At 41.1% G+C, this 26059-nt stretch overlaps 1 protein-coding gene across 2 annotated transcripts in view; it reads left to right on the top strand.

Annotated features, from left to right (window-relative positions):
• SLC1A2 (solute carrier family 1 member 2) overlaps positions 1-26059 on the top strand; it is a 133176-nt gene that overhangs the window by 73891 nt on the left and 33226 nt on the right. The window contains exons 2-6 of one of the 2 annotated variants that reach the window (XM_040980108.1): positions 8165-8304; positions 9818-9970; positions 11877-12127; positions 16341-16509; positions 20924-21050. In XM_040980108.1, the coding sequence (XP_040836042.1) occupies positions 8165-8304; positions 9818-9970; positions 11877-12127; positions 16341-16509; positions 20924-21050 (840 nt within the window). Of the gene's footprint in view, positions 1-8082; positions 8305-9817; positions 9971-11876; positions 12128-16340; positions 16510-20923; positions 21051-26059 lie in introns of those variants that run through there. The other variant, XM_040980109.1, reaches the window with a different exon arrangement.

Genomic DNA, 26059 nt, shown 5'->3' with positions numbered 1-26059 from the left:
TTTTTCTGTGGGTTAAATGATCATTTTAGTGTAGAAATGGGGTTAGGTTCCCTGTGGGTTGAGATCAGGAGCACATGTCCACTAAGTCTCCCAAATTTGTTGGAGCTATGTGAAGTTTTCAGATGTATTTCATATTGTTCCATTAGCCAGAGTGGGTAGCGATGATTTCAGAACTTTCTTGCCTTTGGGGACTGGGCTGGCTGCTGTGCTCCTGGGCTATGGTATAATCTTTATTTTTAGAAGCGGTTCCCAATCTGGGATGATCAAAACTCTGGCTCAGTCTCTCACCAGGTCCTGGGGGCCCTTATTCCTTGGTGTCTCAATTCAGTATGGGGTGGTGACTCTTTCTGGAAATGGACTAATCTTTTATATCAAGCCTGATTTAAGTCCCTACAAAGGGAAGAATGTCAAAAACACAATTTTTTTTATACTGAAGGTTATATTTATAATCCCCTGTGGAAAATTCTACCATATAAAGGTTGACAGCAGTAAGGACATCCCAGGTTCCCACCCATCCTATCCCTCTGAGGGTTTTTCTTCATAAAAATCATGGTACCAAAGAGACTCATTGCCAAAGAGACTTGTCAAAAGTCGACCATAAGTAAACTGGCTTAATGGCCATTTCCCACCACTTAATGCACTTAAAACAAAAAAAGAAATAAAAACTGAGAATTTACTATGTACCAGATTTTTTTTTAGTGTTTTTACAAATATCATCTCTCTAAAACTTTTTAATTATCCAGTGAGTGGATACTATTGTCTGGCAAATTAAATGTCTGATCTAAGCCACAGCTGAAAAGGGAGATTTTTAACCAAAATCTGATGGCCATGTAATTACATGATTGTATCAGGACTCTTGACTTCCAGTCTTAACAAGACACACTAATTCCATCATGATTTAGGGTAGCTGTGAAGTGTGCTTGGATGTCCAGGAAGAAGCTACACAAGACATACATTGCTTTTGAAATCTAGAGTAGCTCACTGGCAGAAACATCTCCAAAAGAAGTATTGTGATCTAGCCAACAGGCCCAGGAGCCAAAAATGAAGAGTGAGCTGAAGGAGACTTTTGAGGCTGTGACTTGGAGATCACCAGTCGTTCATTCGTAGGATCTGTGAGCACAAGTTATCCATCAGGGAGATTCAGCTGTCAATGAGCATCCTCATCATGGTTACCAGGCCTTGCTTGTAGGATGTAGCTAGACTGGAGATACCTGCAGGCCCTAAGAAGTGCTGCCTTGGGGTTCCAGATACTTTTGCAAGCAAATGTGACTTTCTTTAGGGAGCAGGGTGGGGTTTTGGACATGGGACTACCCTAGCTGTAGGCAATGCCTTATGATGCTTGGTGCTGAGAATTGGCAGCACTAGTATCCCTTGTTCAAAGAATCCTTATTCAGACACACCAATTGCCTTAGTGTGAAGCTCTTTTCAACAAGAACTATTTTTGTTCTTGAATGACTGGTGTAGTATGTCCCTTTCAGATAAAATCTGAAGGTCTTTGTTTCCACTCTGGTTCCTTAGGTTCCACTCTGGTTCCTAAAGCCTGAGTGTTAGACTGTGGCAGTAGAGGTGTTGATGGATAATGCCCCATTACAGACTTCACATCAACTTGGTGAAACACACCAGTTGTTTTTAGCTTCCCTGAGGGGATGTTGTGTTGCCACCTCATTGAGTTAAGGAAGGAAGGAATGGAATTGGTACCAGATGAGGTGATGCTGGAGTGTGCCGCAGGAAATCAGAATCCAACAGCACATCTAATGAGCCTGTTATTTGAGGTTTTTGGCAGATTGAGAGGAATTGAATGCTAATGAATAGCAGGTTCTGAGAATAGTTTAAAACTTAGCATCAGTCTCAATACATGTCCCCTTTGAGACACGGAGGGTGAGGCACATGATAAGCTACGTTTGTCTCTGAAAAAAAGATTCACGTAGCTTTGTGAGAAAGAACTGGACTGCAATTGCAATTTTAACAGCTGTTTAAATAATTCAATGGAGAGAGTGACTGAAGGAAATTATAGGCCCATTGTTGAGTTTTTAATTATTCCGACAGCTGTATCACATGGCCTGACTTTGTTGGCCTACTGAGGCCATTGAGAAGTCTGGTTGAATCACTTTACTGAAGTTTTCCAATGTTAAGAAATTTTGGTGCTAAGACTTCCATGCAGAATGCACTCTGGCAGAAGGGTCAGTAATGCTGGAGAACAGTTCTTGGTTTGTTGTATACAAGCCTCATATGGGCTTTTAAATTCTTTATTGCTTGGTACCATCTTCACAACCACAGGATACAGGAGGTGATATTGATGAGTATGAACTCCTGGAATGACTTACTGTGTTTATCCAGTGGACTCACCCAGACCTGGTCTTGCCCTTTCTTCTTTTTGCCAGAGAAACAAATCCTCAGGTTACTTTGACCTCTGGTCTTCTGCGGTGTCCAACTCACCTCTCCTGGGAACCATTTTTCCAGGATAATCATTGAATTTCCAACATCTTCATGATGTAATGGAAGCCCAGAATTACTTATTTGACTGAAATGGAATGTATGCCCTTGCTAAAAATTGTGTGCACATCAAGGGCTACATGTATGATGGAAACCTTAGGCTCTAGGACACACACAAAGATTTTCAGATTGTGTATAGTTCAATTTTGAGATGGCTTTATAGTTCATGGAAATCGTGTATTATGAAAAAAAGTATAGACTGATTTCAGTTTTTTTGCACCAAAATATGTGGAGTTTTTAATTCAATTTTGTACCAACTTTTTGTGTACGTATATGCTAAATTGTGTACATATTGTGTAATTAGGTTAAGGAGACTCATTTTCTCTAGGTTTGGGTTCAAAGTAGCCTGATATCACAAAAGCTTTTCCTGGCTACCTGATGTAAAAATCACAGTACCTCCTCACATACTACTATCTCCTAAACCCCCTTCCTAGATGAAAATGTTGATCCGCTTATTTATTGTTCCACTAAAACATGAATTCCATAAGTGAAAAGGCTCTGTTTTTGTTGTTGTTGTTGTTGTTGTTGTTGTTGTTGTTCATGGCAATAGCATGGAATCCTGAAGCAATGTGGCATGGGTAATATGTGCCCTGTGCAAATTGGTAGAGCAAATGCAGGAATGCTAAGATGGTAACAGGCTTGCCACAGCTCAGAACTGCCAGCTTGTCTGTAGGAGAAAGCAGGAATGCCCTTTAAAGCTGCTTTTTGATTTTTGTTTCCTTTTGCAAATGTTTATCAAGCATTCCATTCGAGGCATTTTTAAGATCACAACCTGTTCTCCCAGGATTCATAGGCAGGAGAATGAAGGACACATTTAAATTAAATCGAGCCTTAAAGGTCCATGGCAACTATCAGTCCCTCCTGGGAGCCCATTTTGAGGCTTTCTTCCCCCTCCTTGAACATGGGCTAGACATTCCTCTTAAGTTTTCCTATAGTGTGTAATGCAGTGCTTCACCCTGGCCCAGGAAAACAGCCAATAACACAGTATGTAGTACACATTCTTGTATTATAGACATTGCTGAATATAGTGTCTAATACACGGTATTCCATAAATGTGGGTTATCTCTGCTACTGCTGTTGTTGTTTACTACAACAATTAGCATTTAAATAATCATAGGAAGAGAGAGAAGGAGAGACAGGAAGAGAGAGAGAGAGAGAGAGACAGAGGGAGAGAGAGAGAGAGAAATTCTTTATCTGTTGGTTCACTCCCCAGACGATGATCATTGTGTTACTCCAAATCAAGTACTCCACCAGGTCTTCCATGTGGGTGGCAGGGACCAAGAATTCAGGATATTCTCATTTTCTTCCAGGAGCATTAGCTAGAAGTCACTGAAAGCAGCGCAGTTAGAGCTCAAACTAATACTCTAGTATGCAATGTCGGCGTATTAACATGCTGTGCCACAGTACTAGCCATTGTGTTCTCATGTTAAACAACTGTCTATTCTTCCAAAAGAATATGAGGTTAGAAGTAGTTCTCCATTCTGTACACTACATGCTATCCTGTGACACTATATGCTCACTGTATGTTCTTCCGTAAAATCGGATCCACAGCATTTCAGATTCCTCTGGTGTACTGGGAGATGCAGTGGTAAGTTAGATGATTAGACTTTTTGCAAAGAGGTCTTGGGCAATTCCCTGCCTCACCAGCTGCAGGATGAAGCTGTGATTTGCTTTGAAAATGATCTCCCTTCTGCATATGTCAGGAAGTCCTAAAGAGCTTGGAGTGTCTACTTAATTCCAAGAGGGCAAGTCACAGGAATTCTCTCAACAAATAGTCATGGGTTCATGACATTTTGAAGCTATCACTTTGATGTGGCTGTTTTGACTCACGGTTCTGGGGACATTTTAGCATGTCCTAAAAACATGAAGCAGTGTTCGAAAGTAGCAATTTCCTGCAATAGAACTCCAGTGACATCTCAGGGCTGGGTGTATGTGCATGTGTGTGTTTTCACTTTGACATGACTGCTTTGACGCTTGAAGTTTTCATTCCTTCCTATGAAAGTTGACAGAACACTTGCTTTAAATCCCTGTTAGTCTCACTTGGATACCAACCAGGAGCCCGATTCTCATTTCAACAGCAGGAGGCTTGCAAATGGAATAGACAGAAAGAAGTACAGCTTCAAGGGGATGCCTGACCAAGGGGAATACATCGTCAGTTCACAACGCATGGTACTTCCTTGATTTGCTGGCTCTTTCCTGAGTTAGGGCTTTAGATGATTATGCAAGCTGGTAAAATATTTAAAAATAGAAAAAGATCTCAGTGCACATGTAGAAAGGTGGTCTAGTTAATAAGATCATTCTGATCGTTTTTCTCCTGCTGTGCTGGTAAGAGAAACTTTCAGTCTGTTCCATTTGGCAAAGGGAGGAAGTGGTACCCGTTGCTCACTGATCAGGAAGGCTCCTACCACAGGCCGTGAGCAGTCATGCCTTATTTTCTCTTTCAGATGATCTGAGTCATCTCTAGTGCACACATATGCTGGAAAATCAGATTGTCTCAAACATTAATGAGATGAGAAATTTAGACCATTCAGGCAGACAATAAAAAGTGTGTATGTATTTTTGGCTGACATTTTTTCCCCAGAATATTCTATTAAGTCTTGCAACATTATTCCCAATTTTAAAACATTTTGAGAGCTGGTACATTTAAGCAGCTTGCTGTTAAACAGTAAATAGCCGTATTTGGGTCCAAGGTCTTAATTCAAAAATTGGAAGGAGCTGGGGCAGTGGCACAGTAGGCTAATCTCTTGCTCAGTGTTGACAGCATCCCATATGGATGCTAGTTTGTGTCCTGGCTGTTCCACTTCCAGTCCAGTTTATGGCCTGACGAAGCAGCAGAGACTGACCTAGGGTCTCCGACCCCTGCATCCACATGGGACACCTGGAGGAAACTCTTGCCCCCTATCTTCAAACTGGTTCAGCTCTGGCTGTTACCATCATATAGGGAGCGAATTGGAAGATGGAAGACCTCTCTTTGTATCCCTCCTTTTCTCTATGCAAAACCTGCCTTTCAAATGAAAAAAATAATCTTAAAAAAATGGAAACGGAGTTCATGATGTCTTGTTTCAATGGTGATATGACTAGGTAGATCCCCGAGATATTATCTTTGTTATGAACTTGATGAGCGTTGTTTTTCTTCTTGCCGTTTCCTGCATAAGGGGCTGTGTGGGTGTCAGTCGCCATGATAGCATGCATTTGTGTAATTTTTGTGAGAAAAAGCTCAAGCTCTTGTTCTACACACCACATAGCCAGCAGGTGATGGGGTAGGATTTGAAGCTATTTTTGTCTCTTTTCCATTGCTGTAAGAAAAACACTTGAAGCAGAAGCTGAGAGGTTATTTATTTTTCAACACAGTGCATGGCACAAACATCTGCTCAACTCTAGTGAGCTCCCTTTGGTCACATTGCATCATGTTAAGCAACACCATGGTAGGGACATGTATGAGACTGAGGTAGGGACATGTCAAGGCAGGAATCCAGGGGACATGGAGCGGGGGGTGGGCAGCCTTGCTCTTTTATGCGAACAACTTATGAGAACTAACTAGGGTTCTGTGAGAACTACATTAGTCTTTGCTGAGTGTAGCATGCTCAGTGACCTGGTGATGTTCTTCTGGGCCCCACTTCTTAGAAGTCCCACCATCTCCTAACATCACCACACTGGGGACTGAGGTTCCAACCTATGAACCTCCTGGTGACAATCCACTACCGTACCAAAGCAGAAGCCAAAGCTCTCTGGTTCTACAGCTACAGCTCACTTTGTTCCCATTATAACCAGTGATTCCAAACCGCAGGTGTACAGGCTAGTGGTGGTTCCCTCTTGGTGTTGAGCATGTTTATATGAGGATAACACCCCTGGGTCTTAGAAAGCACAGTTATTTGTCCAGACATTTGTCTTTCTGGATGCTCAAGGCCTTTTTCTTGATCAAAGGCTGGTGATTGTAAATGATAGCTACAGAAAGTTGGCCTGCCTCTGTCAACCTTAAGCTTTGGCAAAGCACTTTATCATCCTGGAAATAACAAAGCTGGTGAATGAGTAAGCTGCCCACTACCCGATCTATAGCTCCACTGGGCAGACTGCAGGATAACTTGAGTAGACCTGGTGTTTATCTGGAAATGGGCTGAGATGTGTCACTGGGAAAGGGGATCTCAATGCTTAGAATCATCCCTTGACACATGGTTGGATGGACTCCTGGGCAGTTTAGCAGAGTTATGACAGTGCAAATTATCTTTAAAACATAATTGAATGCTTTTTTTTTTTTTGCACTGCGTAAGCAATCTTTTCTGTAAGAGGCAAAATTGGGATGATAAACATTTATGACTTTTCCCAGTCTAGAATGGAGAAGGATTGAACCTGGAGGTATGTTCATGTTGGTACAATGTAGGCAGTGACTCTTAAAAAAAAAAAAAAGCCTTCTTGCTGTTGTTACAAGAATGAAAGAGCTCAGATTTGGTTGGGGGCCAGACACATTTAGATTGGAAACTCTGTTTCCTTTGATTCTGCAACCTTGGGCAAGTATCAATCTCCTTTTTGTGAAAAGAAATGAAGATTCAGGGGAATCGTTCAGGAATTACTGTGGGGACAATTCTTGGGAAATTCCTGCTGTAGTCAATGGTATTTCTTTCTGTTTAAACTGATTAATTTATCTTAGCATTCCATGATGCAGTTCTATAGGCTTCAGGATTTCTGTTCCCTCCAACACACACACACACACACACACACACACACACACACACACACACACACACACACACTTACCCCATGTCATTATAATAGTATAGTCCTTCACAGTCGTAAGTCCATCATTCTGCTGTTTAAGCGTATCCTGACATTATAGGTATGGACATTGACAAAGAGTACAGCATCCCATTGTCAAAATACATTCAACAGTTTCATTTGGAGTCTATCTTTGATTTGGAAGTAGAGATGCACACTGCATGGTATCTTCACATCTGTATGTGATAGTCTCTACTACACAGTTATTATGCATCCTTGTAAATGAAAAGCCATTAAGCAAAGTCAACAGAGAGAAATTAGAAAATTTACAGCGTGAAGTTAAGTAACATGCTACTGAATGATCAAGGTGTTGCTGAAGACATTAAAAAGAAAATCAAAGACCTCCATGGAGGAACCTCAGTGTGGTTTTCATTCATATTTCCGTGACAGCTAGAAACCTGAGCATTTTTTTATATGTCTGTTAGCCATTTGAATTGGTTGTTTTAAAAAATATCTTTTCATTTCCTTTGCCCATTTTTTTCACAGGGTTGTTTGTTTTGCTGTCGCTGACTTTCTGAAGCTCTTTGTAAATCCTGGATATAAGTCCCCTATCAGTTGGTGTAGTGCATGTTTTTTCCCATTCCTCTGGTTCCTTCTTCACTTTATTGATCATCTCCTTCGCTGTACAGAAGCTTTTTAGTTGATGTGGTCCCATTTGTTTATTTTGATTTTAAAATTGCCTGTGCACTTTGGTATTTCTTTCTTTATGTGGAGAATTCAAGGTAATAAAGATACAATGTGTCCTATTGTCATGAACTGGAGTTAGGATCCTCTGTTTTTATTGTCTTGCTAATGGTTCCAACTCCAGCTGTGTCCAGCAGAGCTCCCAACCCTTAAGCCCCTGAAGCTATTTAAGGAAGGCGCCCAAGGTCTGTAATCACTGTCTCTGCTTCTGTTCTAGTGCCAACAATATGCCCAAGCAGGTGGAAGTGCGAATGCATGACAGCCACCTCAGCTCAGAGGAGCCTAAGCCCCGGAATCTGGGCCTGCGCTTGTGTGACAAGCTGGGGAAGAATCTCCTGCTCACACTGACGGTGTTTGGTAGGTGTCTGACACGCCCCTGTCTAGGGCTATCCTGGCTCTGTTGGGGAGTGGCCTCCTCAGCAAGTATTTCCCCAGGAAAAGGAGCCTCATCTCTGCCTAAGGCTCCTTTTGCCCAGGCATCGCTGCCTCCAGGATATCTTCTCACTGGTTCCCAGATTGCTTGGTCATTGAATTCTAGTGGTTCTCAAAGTTCAGGCTGCCTATAAATATCTTGTGAGTGAAGGAGGAAGCGACTTAATTTACTCCAGCACCAGATCATGAGTCTTCCTCCCCTGCTTCAGATCTAATCAAGCTGTGGTTGACCTTTTGGGTGTATTATTGATGGAATCTCACTTTTAGGTTTTGCACCAGAATGTACTGAGAAAATGGGGCAAGTCACTGATTCTTATAAGACAACCACACCATTTCCTTTCTCTATCCCCCCTCATTCTTCAACTCTCTCTACAGAGAATGACTCATCCTCTGCCACCCACTCACACTAACTGTTCTGTGATTTTTTTCTTGAGCCTATTGCCTTGGATACTAGTGGCCCAGGGTCAGAACAGGAGTTTAACACAGCTCTATTTCATTAATTATCAGAAATGCCAAGTATAGCAGTGTTTTCCAATAATTATCTTCCTTGAGGCAAATCCCATTCCTCATAATACTTAAAGTTGGGCAATGTAGTTTCTACCTATAATTAAAGAAAAAACGATTAGACTTTTGAGCTTATTCCTCTATTCAGTCTCTTGGAGATAACACTGTAGCCCATATACCTAGGAGTGCCCCATTTGGTTTACAGCCAGCTGGTGCTGCTGCATCCTGACTTGTGGTTTCTGCAGGGATCATTTATGTTGGCCACTGTTGACAGAGATCTGAACATTCTTTATGGGATTTTTAAGTCTATAAAGTGAAATATGCCTGCCAGCCTCTCTGCTAAATTAATTCCTCCAAAATTATATATATTTTAGAGCCTTTTCTGAATCAGTCTTCCAAAAATTGTGTAAAAAGACATAGAAATCAGAACAAATTGTAAGGGTGAGACAGGTGGAAATTACTGGAAGCCAAAGAAAATAGGTGGAATAAAAAGGAACATGCATTAATTTAGTCCATCCAGTGTTCCTTTTGTCTCATCTCCAGTTGAAATGGGAAGACATAGATTACATGCCATGCTATGGGGCCAAGACTTGGCTGACAGAACAAGTAGTATCTGGCACTATGGATTATTTCTACTGACAATTTCTGACTCCAGGTCAACAATATTCCCAGAGATGTTGAAGTTAAGTGATGCCTGCTTCCCATAATGCTTGAGAAGGTCTCTCTGGCTCCTCTAACATGCTTTTCAGAATAGCTGAAGCTATGAAAGGTTCTCTTGCTATTATCGATTATCTTATGCTGTATTTTTGTTCACCCGTTGTTTATTAACTAGTAATGCGAATCAGTGTCCCTGAAAGAAGGCCCTAGAGCTGTTCATCTGACTTTGGCATAATAATAATAATAATAATAAGTTCTGATTTTCCCATCCATGCAGGTGTCATTCTGGGGGCAGTCTGTGGAGGGCTGCTTCGCCTGGCCTCTCCCCTCCACCCTGATGTGGTGATGTTAATAGCCTTCCCAGGGGATATCCTCATGAGGATGCTGAAGATGCTCATTCTCCCTCTCATCATCTCCAGCTTAATCACAGGTGAGACTACGTCCCTATGCCTGGCCAGAGTGTCTGCATGTTGGATTGACTGTGGTACTTGTTTGCTGAATAAATAAATACGATTTTCTGTGTCATTTCATTGGGGAACCATGGCTTTCTTGTCTCTAAAATGAGGATAATTAGATTAGGTATTTAACTCAGCTATTGAGATACCTATGACCTGCATACAAGTACTGGAGTTGGATTCCTAGCTCCAGACCCTGGAAGGCAGCAGTAATGGTTTAAATAATTGGGTTCAGGACACCCTATGGGAGACTTGGATTGAATTCTCAGCTCCTAACTTCAGCCCTTGCCCATCATTAGTTGTTTCAGGCATCTGAAGCACAAAATAGCGACTGGGAACTAAGTGCTAGGATACGAAGCTGGGCTTTGGTCCATATTTAGGTGCCAGGGACCTAAGTAATCTTAAGAAGTTGATCCTCTGGAGTGTGCACCCCATGGAGGAAGTGAGAATACATTAGCTCTGGAACACCACAGAGTTCTACAGTCTTTTTGTAGTTGACATGTGAATGCAGTAATTGAAAGCTCTGGGACTTATTTTACTTTTGAAATTAAGTTCTTTTTAAAGTTCTAGCATTTAGGAGCTTATCAGGGTCTTATTCAGCCTTAGGCTGAGTGAGTGCATGCTTTTTACATCCAATGCTCCTTGCCAAGCCAAAGAGGACATTCTCTGTGCCTATTTAGCAGCCAGTACATTGGCTAATCCAGTGTGGAAACATGTATCCATCCACAGGCTAGAATTAGACCTTAGGTTGTAAAGAGAGGTAGACTATATGTGGATCAGCTAAATTCAGAGTCCAACCCTCAGAAGAAAAGAGTGATCTTGAAAGTGATTTGGTCTCTGCCTAACATGAGCAAGAACTGAAACCAGGAAGTGGGCACACTGAAGAAAGAACTTGGAAAGAAAACCCAGTGGAGGCTGGAGTTTTTGTGACTGGCTTGGGAGTTTCTTTAACCTCTCAAAGTGTAGATGAAGCACTGGCCACTGGCAGAGAGCCTTCCACACATGCTTTACACATGTGTTTTCTAATGCCACACAAGGCGGTGCAATGTGACTGTGCTTTCCGCTTTGCCTGGGAGGAAGTGGGCAGCTATGCTCCATCACTACCCTGCCTCAGTGTCTGTGACTAATTGTGCATTCAAAGGACTTTGAGAATGTGACACTGATCTTTAAGGGCCTTAAAACGTAAGTCAATTGATAAAAGCACAGCAGATCTCAGTACCACCACTTCATAAAAGACAGGATATCTTAAGACCAAAAAAATGAAAACAGGGGCCAGCATTGTGGCAGAGTGAGCTAAGCTGCCACCTGCAATGCAAACATACCTTATCAGAGCACCAGCCTGAGTCCCAACTACTCCTTGTCCAATCCAGCTCCACTTTAATGTGCCTGAGAAGGCAGTAGAAGGTGGTCCAACATCTTACATCCCTGCCACTCATGTGGGAATGGAGCTGAAGACTCTTAGTTCCAACCTGACACAGCCCCAGCCATTGTTGCCATTTAGGGAGTCAGCAAAAGGAAGCTCTCTCTCCCTCTCTCTCCCCCTTTCAAATAAATCATAAATGAAAAGAACATAATTTTAGAAGAAATGTGAGAGCATACTGACATTGACTTAAACTCACTATTGAAAAGTGTTTTTTAAAAAGGCGGGATTATCTGTGAACTCTGAACTGGGTGATCCTTAACTCTCCCTAGTTGTCTATAACCTCTAAAATATCCTTGGAAAATAGAACTGTAGACTGTAGGACTGATAAGATATTCATTTGTAGATTTAATTAGCCATAAATGCATTTAAGAAACAAGAAGCCAAGGGTTAGAAATTGTATAGATGGATGAGCAGTAAAAAACTATTATAATGAACTCTTTTGGTTCTTTTTGACCCAGGTTTGTCAGGGCTGGATGCAAAAGCGAGTGGTCGATTAGGCACCAGAGCCATGGTGTACTACATGTCCACGACCATCATTGCTGCAGTACTGGGGGTCATCCTGGTCTTGGCTATTCACCCTGGCAACCCCAAACTCAAGAAGCAGCTAGGCCCTGGGAAGAAGAACGATGAAGTTTCCAGCCTGGATGCCTTCCTAGACCTTATTCGAAATCTCTTCCCTGAAAATCTTGTCCAAGCCTGTTTTCAACAGGTAATCCCAAGTTCTAATGCTATCTCTTGCCCAATCTTCTAAAGCATAGAGCAATACTTTGGAGACTGTTTCATCACACCAATGCTGGGTAGCAATTTTCTTGATATTTAATTGTGTCTGGCTCAGTGGTTGTATAATGTGGTCGTGGGCAGGATGTTGAGATTAGAATCACTTGGCTTTCTTTCTCCTCGTGAATTGACTACATAGTTTGCTTGTCTGTTTCTCTCTTTTGTTCGTTTATCACTTCCTTTTCTTTTTGTTTCTGAGTCGTCCATGGATGCATTTTTATCAACCTTGCCCACAATCCTGTGAGCTTATTCAGTGATTCTCAAATTTGGCATTTGACATAGAGGTTAAGGTGCTGGTTAAGACACCTACATCCCATTATGACATAGGAGATTAAGCTGCTTTTGATGATGGAATTTCACATCAGAGTGCCAGTTTAACTTCTAGATGTTCTGCTTCAAATCCAGCTCCCTACTAATGTGTCTGGGAAAACAGCCCTGATCATCAACATGAAAAACTTAGATGGAGCTCCAATCTCCTGGCTATTTGGAGAGTGAACCAACAGGGGGAAGGGTCCCTCCCTTTCTCTCTTTCTGCCACTAGTTCTCTCTGCTTCTCCTTTTCTGTTCTTCTGACTTTAAAATAATTTTAAAAAATCATTTGTTGAAATAAATATCCACACCCTCACAGTGGAGATCCTGGATTCAATTCTGAGCTTTGGCTTCTTACTCTAGCTCCCCACCAGTGCAGTTCCTGTGAGGTAGTGGTGATGGTTCAGCTGACTTCAATAGTCCCTGCTGTACACATGGGAGACACACACTGAGTACCAAGTTCCAGGCTTCAGCCTGGCCCCATCCCAGCTGTTGTATGCATTTGGTAAATGTACTAGAGAGTGGGAGATCCTTGTCAGCCTGTTTCTCTCTCCTTTCTCTCTCTCCCTTTCTCTCTCTCTCTCTCTCTCTCTCTCTCTCTGTGTGTGTGTGTGTGTGCACGTTCATGCCTCTGCCTCTCAATTTTGAAAAAAAAATAAATGCCATTTTTGCAAGGAATGATAAGTGTGTGAGGTGAAGGATCTGTTCATTAAACTTAGATTGTTACGTCTTGTAGACGCATATTGAAACATCTCTTTTTATTCCACCAATATGAATTATTATTATTATATAAATTAAAACAAAACTTTAGAGATGTGAAGTGCTCTTCTGGTGGCACATAGACCATAGACCTATATTGAAGGTTCTTGGGCAGGTGGAGTGAGATGGAGTGGGCTGGAGGTACTCCCTGCAGTCTCCTCCATGTAATGTGCCTGCTCTGTAGCCAACCTGCATAGTGTGGAGCCTTTGCTTCCCTTGGAGCCTCTGGACCTGAAGCTCCGGGGAAATAAAGTAGAAGATGACAAAGTAGGGACACAGCTCCTGCCTGTACCGAGTCATGAAAGGAGACACCCTTCTCAGTCTGAAGGCAGCCCGAGGAAGCAGGCAGGGATTAAGGGTCATTAGGAGTTATTGTTCTGGCCTTAGAGGAATAGGCAGTATTGACCATGCTCTTGATTTCTGGGCATTCTTTACCTACAACTGCCTATTGCAAAAGGCATCATCTGCTACCCTGGGGTAGAGGGTGAGTCATTTCTTGCCCCATTTCTGACCTGATCCCACCCATTCTCTGGAGAAATTCATATAAGGGTTAGTTTCACATCCTCAGTCCCAGGTCAGATATAAACTTCCTTCCAGGCTAGGGAAACCTGAACAATAATGGTAGAGAATAGAATAATTTAGCTCAGGGTGACAGTGGATTTAGATTCCTTAAACCTGACTCGCAAACTTTGAAGATGACTTGGGGAGTGAAAACTATTCTAATAGAGAGGCATGGCATTGCCATGGAGAAGGGGTCATGAATGGTCTCTTGTGTCCATTGAAGCACAGTTGACAGTGATATAAAATCACCTCTTCCAAGAAAAGGGAGTTTTCTGACTGGAATTAGAGAGAGGTGCCCTGAGCACAGAGCGAAGACTGCCTTAACCAAAGTGCAGCATCTGCCTTGTCCAAGTGAGGTGCTGAGTCATTGAGAGCAGAGAGGTCTCCTTCATACTGTTTGGGGCTGGCTCGAAACTCAGGCTGAGGATTCCATGAGAGGAGCCAGCTGGAAGGTGCAGCCTGACAACATTAAATCAAACCGAGTCATGCAGACCATGTGGATCGCTTTCTTACAGGGAGTACAGTGATGTGTATCAGATACTTCAAATACTTTTTGAGAAAATGATACTGAAACATAAGGTGACTCGAGTGCAAAAGTTTGGAAATCCATGAATAGCTTTGTTTTTCTTTAAACTGTGTTTTTCATGAACTTACTCGAATACTCTCATGTAGTTACCTGGGTGGCACTTGTGAGGAGGATTATCAGTAGAGCCCTTTGTCCTGCACAAAAATTCAATAGGCAATGATAAAGATAAGATTTGTCCTCCATGCAGCTTACGTACTTTTCAGGGGAGTGAGACCAAAACAAATATTGGGTAAACATATAGCTAAAGTTACAGGAATCAACTCATCTATAGATTGTAGGTAGCTAAGAAGAAGGGAAGGGAGGTGAGTCAGAAGGCACCTGCAGGTTGGAGTCAGCACCCAGATTGTCCAGTGGTCCAATCTAAATAGGCTTTGATGAAGCACTCAAGCAGAACTGAGTCTTGCTCCCATCACTTCAGTTTCAACAAAAGCTAATGGCCCGTGTTAATCGGAAGCTGAGTTTTGGTGTCAAACATGACTCCTTTTGAATCATGTTTCAGCACTACCAATGTTTTCTTTGCTAAGTTGGTTAACCCTGGGAGCCTTGGTAGGTTACTGCAGCTGTAAAAGGTTACAGTTATGAAATCTTCAGCACCTAGTCTCCTACCTCACCCTGGCCCATTTATTTAGGTCACAACCACTACTTTGTTTAACCTAAGTTCTGGCTTTGCGTTCTCAGGATAGGTCAGCAGTTGGTTTTGATTCTCTCTCTTTGCCTGGATGATTCTGTTGCTGATGAAAAACCTCTATTCCTATCACTACTGTGTCCTGTCTTTGTCTCAGTGTTTCCCAGACCACAGGTGACAATGAACAGCCTGTTCTTCCTGCAGACAAGCAGCTCTGGACTTCCTCCCTCCCTGCACAAGTATACATGGCCAGAACACAAGGCACCTGTCTCATTTGAGAGAATGCTGACTTCCTTCTCTGCCCTTTTGGGTCATGTATCAGTGATGTTTTTTATTGGGCCCAGCTACAGTAGGATCAGGTCCACATAGCTGGAGTCCCAGTTTTGCCAATAAAGCTGTAGTATCTGACAAAACCCTTGACTTGAATTCTCTTCCACATTTATTCAGGGTTTTGCAGGCACTGACATTCTAGGATTCTGTCTAAGTTCTGTTTTCATGCCCTTGGAGGTGGATTGTCACAGCGCTTTGCAGGCACGGTGCCTGGCACTTTTTAAAAATTGGGCCATGGTGATGGCTGTCGAGGAATGTGTGATGGGAGTCATCCATACAAAGATGTGCAGAGACCACTAAGTGAGGCTTGCTTAGCAGCCCTGCCAAGAAGGAACATCTTGCATCGGGATCTAAAATGTTAGTAACTTCTCCTTCTGTGATGATGGCTGGAAGCTGGCACAGCTGGTACCCTCATGGAGATGCCCAGCGGAGTCAAACAGGGTCTCAGAATTAACCTGTGATGACTCTGTCTGATATGGACCAGGGAGCAAGAAAAGGTTTGGATAATTGGTTGCCGATCTGATGCCTATCATGTCCTTTCTGTCCTGGAGCAGACCTAATGCCCATCACAGGGATCTTGGAAGACCACTTAATAACTGTCACAACTATGTGGCACATTCAAGTTAGATGTCTGATATTGCCCCCTGAACTGTAATCATGGGGATGAAAGAAAATACCACCTATTTCCCAAGTCTAAACCCGAGTTCCTTTGCTGGACCGTGCTCCATGTAGTATATTGACAAATTGACTTAATACATGTTATTTTGTAATTATGACAATTGTATCCCACTGTGTGTGCAGTAGATCATTTTGTTAAGCATAAACCTATAAATATTTTCCCAACTCTTATAATTTGTTTGTGGCATTTCTTAATTATTTTTAACATTCTGGGAAACTTGATAGATGAGGATCTGGTTTTTGTTGACTTTTTAGATAACACTTTATCTTCATGCTTTTTTCTTTTCACTGCATTAGATTCAGACAGTGACAAAGAAGGTCCTGGCGACTCCTCCATCAGACGAAGAGGCCAACACAACCAACTCAGTCATCTCCCTGTTGAATGAGACTGTGACAGAGGCACCTGAAGAAACCAAGATGGTTATCAAGAAAGGCCTGGAGTTCAAGGACGGGATGAATGTCTTAGGTAGATTCACTGCTCCATCTCCTTGGGAAAATATCTTTGCTGCCCTGACAGTGGCCAGCCTTTCCTGTGTTATCTTCTGTCACTTCATCTCAGCTCCTCCACCTGCCTCACACCTTTCAGAATGTGATGATGCTGTTGTCCTGTAGGTGGAGCAGGAGGCCTCTTTGGGGAGTTTAAGAGGCTCACTGGGACTGAAGCTGAGCTGATGAAGGAGTGGGCAGAAGAGAGGCCTGGAGGGCACATGGTGACTAGAGGCTAAGTATGTGAAAAGAGGAGAAGCTGATGATGTTTGTTGTGCACAGTCCCTAACCCAGTGGGGCATTATGAGTCACTTTCTCTAACTCAACATTTACTTAAGTGACTCATCCAATCCTTCCACTTTTAAGCACTTTTATTTTTATTTTATTATTATTCTTTATATTTTGAGCTGCCCTTGTGTCCCAGGACTATGGCAGACAAAGGGGCCTCCTGCACAGCTCTCACATTTTGGAAACAAAAGCAGAGCTGCACATGTTGTAAAGTGTTGGTGCTGGGACCAGAGTATTGTTGTTTGACTTGTGTGATTTCAGTGGACTTTACTGCCAAAGCCTGGTGCCTTCCTGGGGGTTTGTTTGGCTTTGTGGTTGGACGGACATAGGTTTGGGTCCTTTTGAATGCTTACTGCTTATCTGGCCAGGAGTAAGTGGTTCCACTTTCCTGAGTTTCACTTGTACAACAGAAATGGGCTTGGCATCTGCTTTGTAGATTGTTGTAAGGATTGAAAGAGACTATATATAGCAAACACAGTATGAGAACAACACAGAACAAGCCCTGTGCTTTAGGAAATTAGTTATGATCATGATGGAAGCAGGTGGAGAATTGAGGAAATCAAAAATAAAATATACTCATTGGGTCCCATCATATGAGGAGCTCCCCACTCATCCACTGATGGGAGAGTCACTGTTGCCATAGCCACTAACTGCCAACAAGTGGCATCCCCAACACAAGGAAGGGACATTTGTCCCTGTGTTAGGAGAAACGGGGAACTTGAACTTCCAAGCAACATTTCTAAGGATTGTTGTTAGAGCTTTTATAATTAGATGATCTCAGGTGTCCTTCCCTTGTTTCCTTGATTGAGTTGCCAGATAAAACACAGGATATCTAGTCAAATTTAAAGTTAAATGATAATTATTTTTTTATTGTAAATACAATGGTACTTCAAATAGATCATGGAAAAAATGGAGTAAAAGAGTATGTGTACTTTGATTCCAACATTTTTACGCAAGCACATTTTTGAAGATCATGCACAAATTTTTAACTATATAGAAATGTATGTGTATATATATATGTATAAACATGCATATACACACGCACATATATAAGTTTTGTAAATTATCTTTCTGTTTGTCAGATATTGTATGGAACATACTCATAATTTAAAAAAACCACCAACTGACTGAAATTCCTGTTTGTTTTAAACTGGAACACTCCTTCTAACCCACCCAGAATGGAAGTGAGAAGGAGGCAGAGGGAGCAGAATTGCCAGTCTGAGAAGTAGAAGTGGATCTTTCTGTTTGGCCTGGGAGGAAGCAGGTTGGGTCTGTGAGAGAGAAGATAAGCTGACCGAGGTTGCCAGGCAGTGGAAGATCAATAAACACTGTTAACAATCAGTGAGAGCTGAAAGAGGGAAACAGAAGAAGGAGAGTTCCTCTAAGAAGAGGTTTCACAAATATCAGCATTCGCCTCCAAGCAGCTGTTTGTCCCAGCGCTCAGATACTCATAAAATTTTCCGGTCTTTCCCAACCCCTGCATCCTGGTCCTATCTGGTAGGTCATAACTAAAGACGCACCTCCCTTTTGTGAGAGTGCCTCCTCTGCTTTCTGCCTGTTCCGGAGGCCATTGAAGACCATGCATAGCAGGGTCAAGGTCTTGCAGTGAGTCATAACAAGACTTTCCTGGTTGTTTCCAGTGTCTTGGTGAATTCTGGGAAGTCACATGGCCTTTGACTGTATGGGGAGTTTCAACATAGCCCCAGTGACCAAGTCTAAAAGGGCTTTGTTCAAACGAATACCTGCCCCCCACCCTTCCATTCCAGTGAATGATTTCAATTAGGCAATGTTTACAAAGAAAAGTGACAAGTTGAGTATAGGTTTGCATCCAAGTGCAGATTAAGACTCTGGAAAGCCAAAGGGAAGTTAGACTGCTGAAAAATTCCCATTTTTAACAATCATGGCTGAAATAAGGTTCTTTCCATCTTCTTCCAAGGGTTGACATGGTGATTTTCTTGGTTGTTACTGCTGCTCTTTTTCCTCTTTTTCTGTTCTTTGACTTTGGAAAGTCCCAAGGATTAGGCACTGCAAGGAAGGAGATACTACTCTGTTTCTGGTCTTCCATTTTTTAAGGGCAAGTTTCCCCCCCAAAGGCATGTAGAGCCAATTCTGGGTGCTACCCTAATGGAAATGGGTAAAAACAATTCCAACTGCTCATTTAACAATCTTTGTCCTGTCCAGTTTCTACTGGTCCTTAGGACAGATTTTATTCCAATGCTTTGGTACTTGTGACACTTTGCATATTTTCTCTTAACATTTTTAAATGGAATTAACCAAGCAACGCTAGCTGTTCTCAGCCAGAGTGTTCATAGATTGATTCTTTTTCATTTTATTTCTAGCTAATATCTCTTGAACAGGTTTGAGCAAAGGAACTGAAGCTGATTTTGTTAGTTATTACAGTGTCAGCCCACTTTGTCTTGGATCTAATTTTTACTAAACCCTTATCTCTCCTGGGCCAATAACTCACTTGCAAAGTCATCTATCTATCTTTCTGTCCAAAGCTACAATGGGAAGGAATAAACACCAGGTATTAACAATGTTGAACACAAGTGCTGGATTCTTCTTGCTAAAGATAAAATGGGTCCAGCAAAGAACAGTTATGTTATCTAGGGTATGCAGAAGTTATCTGTTTAAGTGAAAATGGAAAGAGTCAAGTCAGAAGTTCATGCAGAAAAAATTCTCTTCTGAGAGAATAGTTAAATCATAATGGCATGATTTAACCTGTTACAGGTCAAGATTTCATATATAACTGGACAGAAGAAGAAATTGAGCATGATAAAGAGGGACTAGAAATTAAGCCAAACTGAGATAAGATGGATGTTGGGAAGAGGAAAGAGGGAAAGGAAAGTGGCTCTTCAGAGTTAGAGAAAAGTTCAGGTAATCAAGCAAAGCTTTTAGGGCATGTTGATCAAGTTCCAAGACTGGTAATCTTGGTTTAAGGGCCAGGGAGCACATGGAGATTGGAAATCAGAGATTCCAGTGGCCTCCAGGAAACATAGGAGGTATATCTGGCTGCATAGTGTGTGCCAGTATCTGCATGGATCAAGCTGAGGCTTAGGGAGGAGAATGGGAAGAAATATGGAAATAAGAAAGAAATAATCTTATGCCAAGAAAAAAAACTAGGCATAATCCTTGGAGAAGCTAAGTACAGGGCAGTTCCCAGGACCTCAAACACAGGGATTGAGGCAAAAATCAACAAGGAAATAAGACCAAAGGCTGAGTATTGAATTTGGCCCAATTTGATGCTGACATCAACAGGGTGGGGACTGAGCTCCTGTAAGTGTTCCTGCCTGGGGTTAGGATTACCCAAAGGAGGCTAGTGTGGGACTGAATTTAGATAAAAGTTAGGATGTAAAATGAAAACTAATGAATGCCGAGGAGATAGAAATTAGTATAATCTGACTGTGAAATCTGTTCTGTTTTTATAACCCTTAAAAAAAAATCATTACATTAAAAAGAAAGCATTCTATGAAAAGAATTACAAAGAATTTATAGGATACATTTAAACAAACTGGATAAATTGAAGTCTTCCAGATTGTTTGGATTTTTTTTTTTTACTGTTTTCTGCTTGATTTCTCAACATTTTTTTCCTCCTCTTATGTTAGGTATGCAGGGATAGGTAATTCTGCATTTAGGATTTTCTGATGAAATATGCCAGCCGTGTATTAATTTGGGTTGACAGCAAAATAATCTAGACATATCCCTAGCAGACACTAATCCCTAATTGGTTGCTGCTGCTCCAAAATTTGCATGATAATCTCCAAGTCCCTACAAGTCTTTCCTTGTTAATCTCAGTAACAATGAGCCATGTTTGTGCATGATTTCTCACTGTTTCCCAAGTGAAGGGGAAGAGAAGAGAGAAACTTTTAGTTTGTGTGAAAATGAGTTTATTTTCTTCAAGGTAATAGTACTGTTTAACTTATTTGCATGGAAAAACATTAAGGAAAGTCATTATCCAGTGAGAGGAGGTTGAAATAGAATGGTCATTTAATGCCTACTTCTTAGGTAACTGGTTGTGAGAATACAGATCCATACATTGGGAATAGTAATGACTGAAGGAGAAGAATCATAATTTGTCCTTCTGTGTAATGTGATTCACCCTACAGGTCTGATAGGGTTTTTCATTGCTTTTGGTATTGCCATGGGGAAGATGGGAGAGCAGGCCAAGCTGATGGTGGATTTCTTCAATATTTTGAATGAGATCGTCATGAAGTTAGTGATCATGATCATGTGGTAAGTAGGCTCATTCTACTTTATTTTAGTAAGGATGGAGAAAGATTTGAGTCTCTAAAAGCTTAAGGAGCACCCCTTTGCCCTAAATCAGCATGGACTAATCAAACAGCTGTCCGTAGAGATGATCAGAAAGGGGGGAAAATCTGTCCCTAAGGCAAGAGTCAACAAATTATGATCCTTGGGGTAAATTTGATCCACCACCTGTTCTTTGTGGGCTACATGTTGAGAATGGACTCCATGTTTTTACACAATCGTTTTACTCACACTGCATACTGTATACTGGGCACTGCAGTTCTGGAGGGTGGCAGTCTGAGATAAGCATGCCAGCATGGCTGGGCAGTGCTGAGGGCTCTCTGCCAGACTGCATATGCATGAATTCTTCATGTATCCTCACCTGGTAGAAAAAGAGTAGGGGAGCTTCCTGGGATTTCTTTAATAAAAACATTGTTTTCATTTATTCTAGCTGCTATAACAAAATATCTTGGACTGAGTAATTTGCAAACAATAGAAATTTCTTATTCACAGCTCTGGAGAATGGACAACCCAAGATCAAGGAGTTAGGGTATTTGGTGTCTAGTAAGTGCCTGTTGCTCAGAAGTGATCCCTTTATCTTGAGGGAGCACAGGTGAGCTCCTTCAAGCCTTTCTTATAAGGACAGTAATCCCATTTGTGGTGCTTACCTACCAGATGACCACTTCCCAGTACCACTACCCCAGAGATTAAATTTCAGCCTAGGAATTTGAGGGGGAGATAAAATAGTCAAATAGGAGCAAGCACCAATTCTCTTCTGGAAGCTTTACCCCATTACCTAACACCATTGCACTGGGGGTTAGAATTTTAATATGGGATGTTGGTAAGACATAAATTCTCAGTCCATTGAAATGACTGACAACCAACACCACCACAGCAAAAAAAAAAGGGGGGGCTGGCATTTGGTGTAGTGATGAAGAGGCTGTTTGGTATGCCCATGCTCAAGTTGAAGTCCTTAGTCCTACTCCTGGCTCTGCTGCTGCTTCCACATGCCCGCTAATGGCTAGCATGAGAAGCAGGTACTCAAGTACTTATGAGTTTCTGGATTGAGTTTCTGGCTCCTGGCTTCAGCACTGGCCCAGTCCCAGCTGTGGTAGGCACTTGGGAAGTAAAGCAGGAGATGGGTCTCTCTTATTCTCAAATTAATAAAAATCCACATATTTTAAAAACATCAGTAACAGAAAGCTACTCCATGACTCAAGAGAGTAATGTAAAATTCACACTGAAGTCCCCATCAATAAAGATGTTGAGGAAGAGCTCTTTGTAGTTGCTTATGTACTGCCAATGCCTGCTTTGTTGTATAATGGCAATTTTTGGTAGTCTCTGAAAGAATATAGACCAAATATCTGAAATATTTAGCATCTGGCTTTTCACATATAAAATTTGCTTGTCCTTGTACTGAAACTACAAGGAGATGCGTTTGGAAAACCTATCAATAATACTGAGGCTGGGATATAAGCAATGCAAAGTTAGAATATATTAGAGGTGCTAAGGTAAGCATGATCCAGCAAGCGTGGAAGAACTGCTGCTTCATTACTTTGATGTTCACAAGCAATGACTTAAACCTTGATTCATATGAAAGAGTAGGGTTGTCAGCCATGCCAGCAACAAGGAAATTCTAGAAGATTTCATAGAACTTTAAGTGCTCTTAGGAATTTTATTCAGATGGAAAGATGAGAACGTCATGGTCCACAGTCACTAAACTTCAGTTCCTTTAACACCACCATTGTCATGAAAATGAAGTCTGTCACTTTTTATTCTTGTTTCAGCTGCCATGATCCATGGTAGGTATTTCAGACCTATTGAATGTCATCCCAACAGGTGCAAAGATGAAGTATTATTCCTGCTTTATAGAAAGATGATTTGTGTATACAGCCAGGGAAAGAAAGAGCCAAAGTTTATATTCATTTCAAAAGCCTGTGTGGGTTTTTTTTTAACTTGTTTGAACATATTAATCCATGTTCATGTGTATTCATCCTCAATGGCTCTGAAACGCACAGTAGCCCATGGCATGCATGTCCACTTCTTTATCAGGGAAGCTGTGCCACTTCCTGTCCTTGGAAATTTCTAGTGTTCTGCATCTATCAGACAGGATGCTTTTCATTTAACACTAGGATGGTCCTGTATGCATGCCTAGAAAAAAATTACACCATTCAAACCAACCATATTGGTGTTCTATTTTCCATCAGAATTATAGGGTGCATATTCCCAATCTCAACACGTTCCTCCTTCCCCACTTTCCTCCTCAGACCCCTGTGGTATCTTCCCTCTCTTTATAGATGCCTTCCATTGAAACTCCAACTTCTTTTTTGCTGCTACAGATTGCTTCCCTTCCCTCTTCACAGGGCAAAAATATGCTTTTCATTTACTCTTCTCTTCCTAGAACCATATGTAGGGATATCATTGTGGCCAATTCTTAATAAAGTTCCAGGAATGAGGGAATAGCTAAAGGTCCCAAGGTTTCTGATCAAGATGTTTCTCATGATTTCATAAACTATATTTGATGGACCTGATTTGTTGACATCATTGCTTTGCTGTACATTTATAATGCAGAAAGCATGTTACTACGATGATTTTTTTTAGAATTGTTGAAATGCTCTTCAACTTCCCAGGTCATGCTCTATTTCTGAGCACTTCCTTTGAGTGAACATTGAACATAACATGAAGATGCTGTAAAAAGCATTCAAGTCCTTCAGATTTACCTGAGTGCATTGAGTACTTAACACACACTAACACCTAATGCAGAAAAGGATTAAGCATAAGGGTCTGCCCTTGTTTCCTAGAATTCTTAGCAGAGTGAACATCTCTGCTCTAAATACACTGCTTATGTTCTGCTGAAAAAGGCTAGTGGTATGGCCAAGCCAGGCAGAATTCTTCCTTCATCATTTCAAAGGAATGAGTCCTTGTAGGAAAAAGAATCTTCTAGAAAATCTGGTAAGTTGGCAGGGATGGGAAACAGTATGGATTACAAAACTTTCCATTTATGGAAATGACCACTCCTAAGACCTAGCATCATATCCCAGAAGATGAAGAACTGCTGTGAGACAGGAATGAGGTCTATGGAATGATTCTGAACAGCTGTTGGTGACCTCACCCAGTCAGAAGGGATCATAGAACATGAGATGCCAACTCCACACATTCCTTCCAGCCTTCAGCCACCTCGCCAGCACGAGCAGCTGATAACAGGTATGAGAAGATTAAACAGTCAGCCACTCTGACTCCTGAAAACTCAAACAATCGGAACATTTTTAATTTTCTCCATGTAGTAGTAAGAATAGTGATAATATCAAGATATAGCATCATGAATATAATTACTGTTAAATTATAGTTTTTGTGATGTTATGAGTTAGAATTATTAAAATGTTACATGCAAAGTATTATTTCAATGACTATGCATGTATTAAATTTATTATTTGGCAAATAATTTTTAGTATTGAAACATAAGCAAGACTTACCAAATTCCTATAATATGCTTAATATTATTTCAATTCCCTTGCACATATTAGCTAGCATTATTATTTCTTATAGAGTACCCAATGAAAATAGATACTTTTGTTAGTTCATTTTCCGTATGACAAGGCTAAGTACAGAAGCTGACTTCCTAGTACTATATAGAAGAAGCACCTAACCCAACTTCTGTCTGATGTCAGATTGCATTGAATTCAATACAATGTATACAAAGCTTGATCTCACAATCTATAAAGTGAGATGACTATAAAAGCCATATCATGGGGGTTACTATCAATGTGCTTTACATTAGCTAGTGTTACAGTCATTTTGTCACTATCATTATTGATGTCAATTTGATCCATATCTGCTGCATCTCCACGTTCATGGCTTAGGAAGCCTGAAAATCTTTTAGTTTTCACATAACTTTCCATATCCTCATTTTTTTTCTGTTATTCAAAATTATTTTATTCAAATCTGAAAAACCTAGATAGCATAACTTCCCATAGTCTTTCCCATAAAAACCTAAACTAAGAGGTAAAACGTTTCTTTAGCTCCCCAAGTTTCCCTCCAGCTAACTGTCGATGTTAAAGAAAAAGTAACCAATGACACTTGCTCAAACATCAAGAATAGTTTTTCCTTTCTTATTAATTTCTTCAATGACACATATGTCACACAGTAACGTTGTCTTCCCCAAGAAGGTTTTTGTTTTTATTTCTTCAGTGACACATTGGTCATTCAGTAACATGCTATTTTTCTTCATGCTGTTGTACATTTTCTATTTTATTTCTAATTTTACCTGTTTTTTCTTTCTTGCTCTTCTTTGCTAGTCTGAATAAGAGTTTGTTTTACTCATCTTTTAAATTTCAATTCTATTTATTCTTTTCTGTGATTTTTAGCATGTCTTGAAATTTACCCATTTTTTCTTCTTTAATAAGTTCTTGAGATGCATTATCAGATCACTTATCGGAGGTATTTCAAGTTTTTGTAAGCACCTGATGTGTATAAATGTCCTTTTTAATACTGTTTTTGCTACATCTCTTGGGTTTTGATATTTTTGTTTTTATTTTCATTTTTTCAAAAACATTTTCCCTTCTTGTTAGTCTTGCAGGGCATTTATATTGTTCTTCATGTAATTTTGATGTTTTTGAGCCAGTATTTCCAGGAACAAAACTCTCATTAGCAACTGAAAAAAACCATCTACTCCTTGGCTAACCGATGCAGTCTTCCGCATTATCTTTGGGCTATTAACCTACTAATCAATTAATTTGGGACTTTCAGGTTCAGAAAAGATGGGACACCAAAAACAGGCTGGGGATGGCCAGGCAGAGGTTATTGGGAGTTGCTCTGACTAGGTTGTAGCACCAGCTAGTATGCGTGAAGATGGCTTATGGAAGGCAGGGCTGAGCTAGTCTGCAGCAACTGTGAGTTCACATGAGAGATGGAGCTGCAGACAGAACTGACCAGTCAGCTGTGTCTACTGGTATGTGCATTTGTTGGTGCAGTGACCCTGCACTGCTGCTACACACAAG

Source organism: Ochotona curzoniae, unplaced genomic scaffold, assembly GCF_017591425.1.
Source record: "Ochotona curzoniae isolate NIBS_2020 unplaced genomic scaffold, NIBS_Ocur_1.0 contig_3432, whole genome shotgun sequence".
In the NCBI taxonomy this organism is placed as follows: Eukaryota; Metazoa; Chordata; class Mammalia; order Lagomorpha; family Ochotonidae; genus Ochotona; species Ochotona curzoniae.
This window is presented reverse-complemented; position numbering and strand designations above follow the sequence as displayed.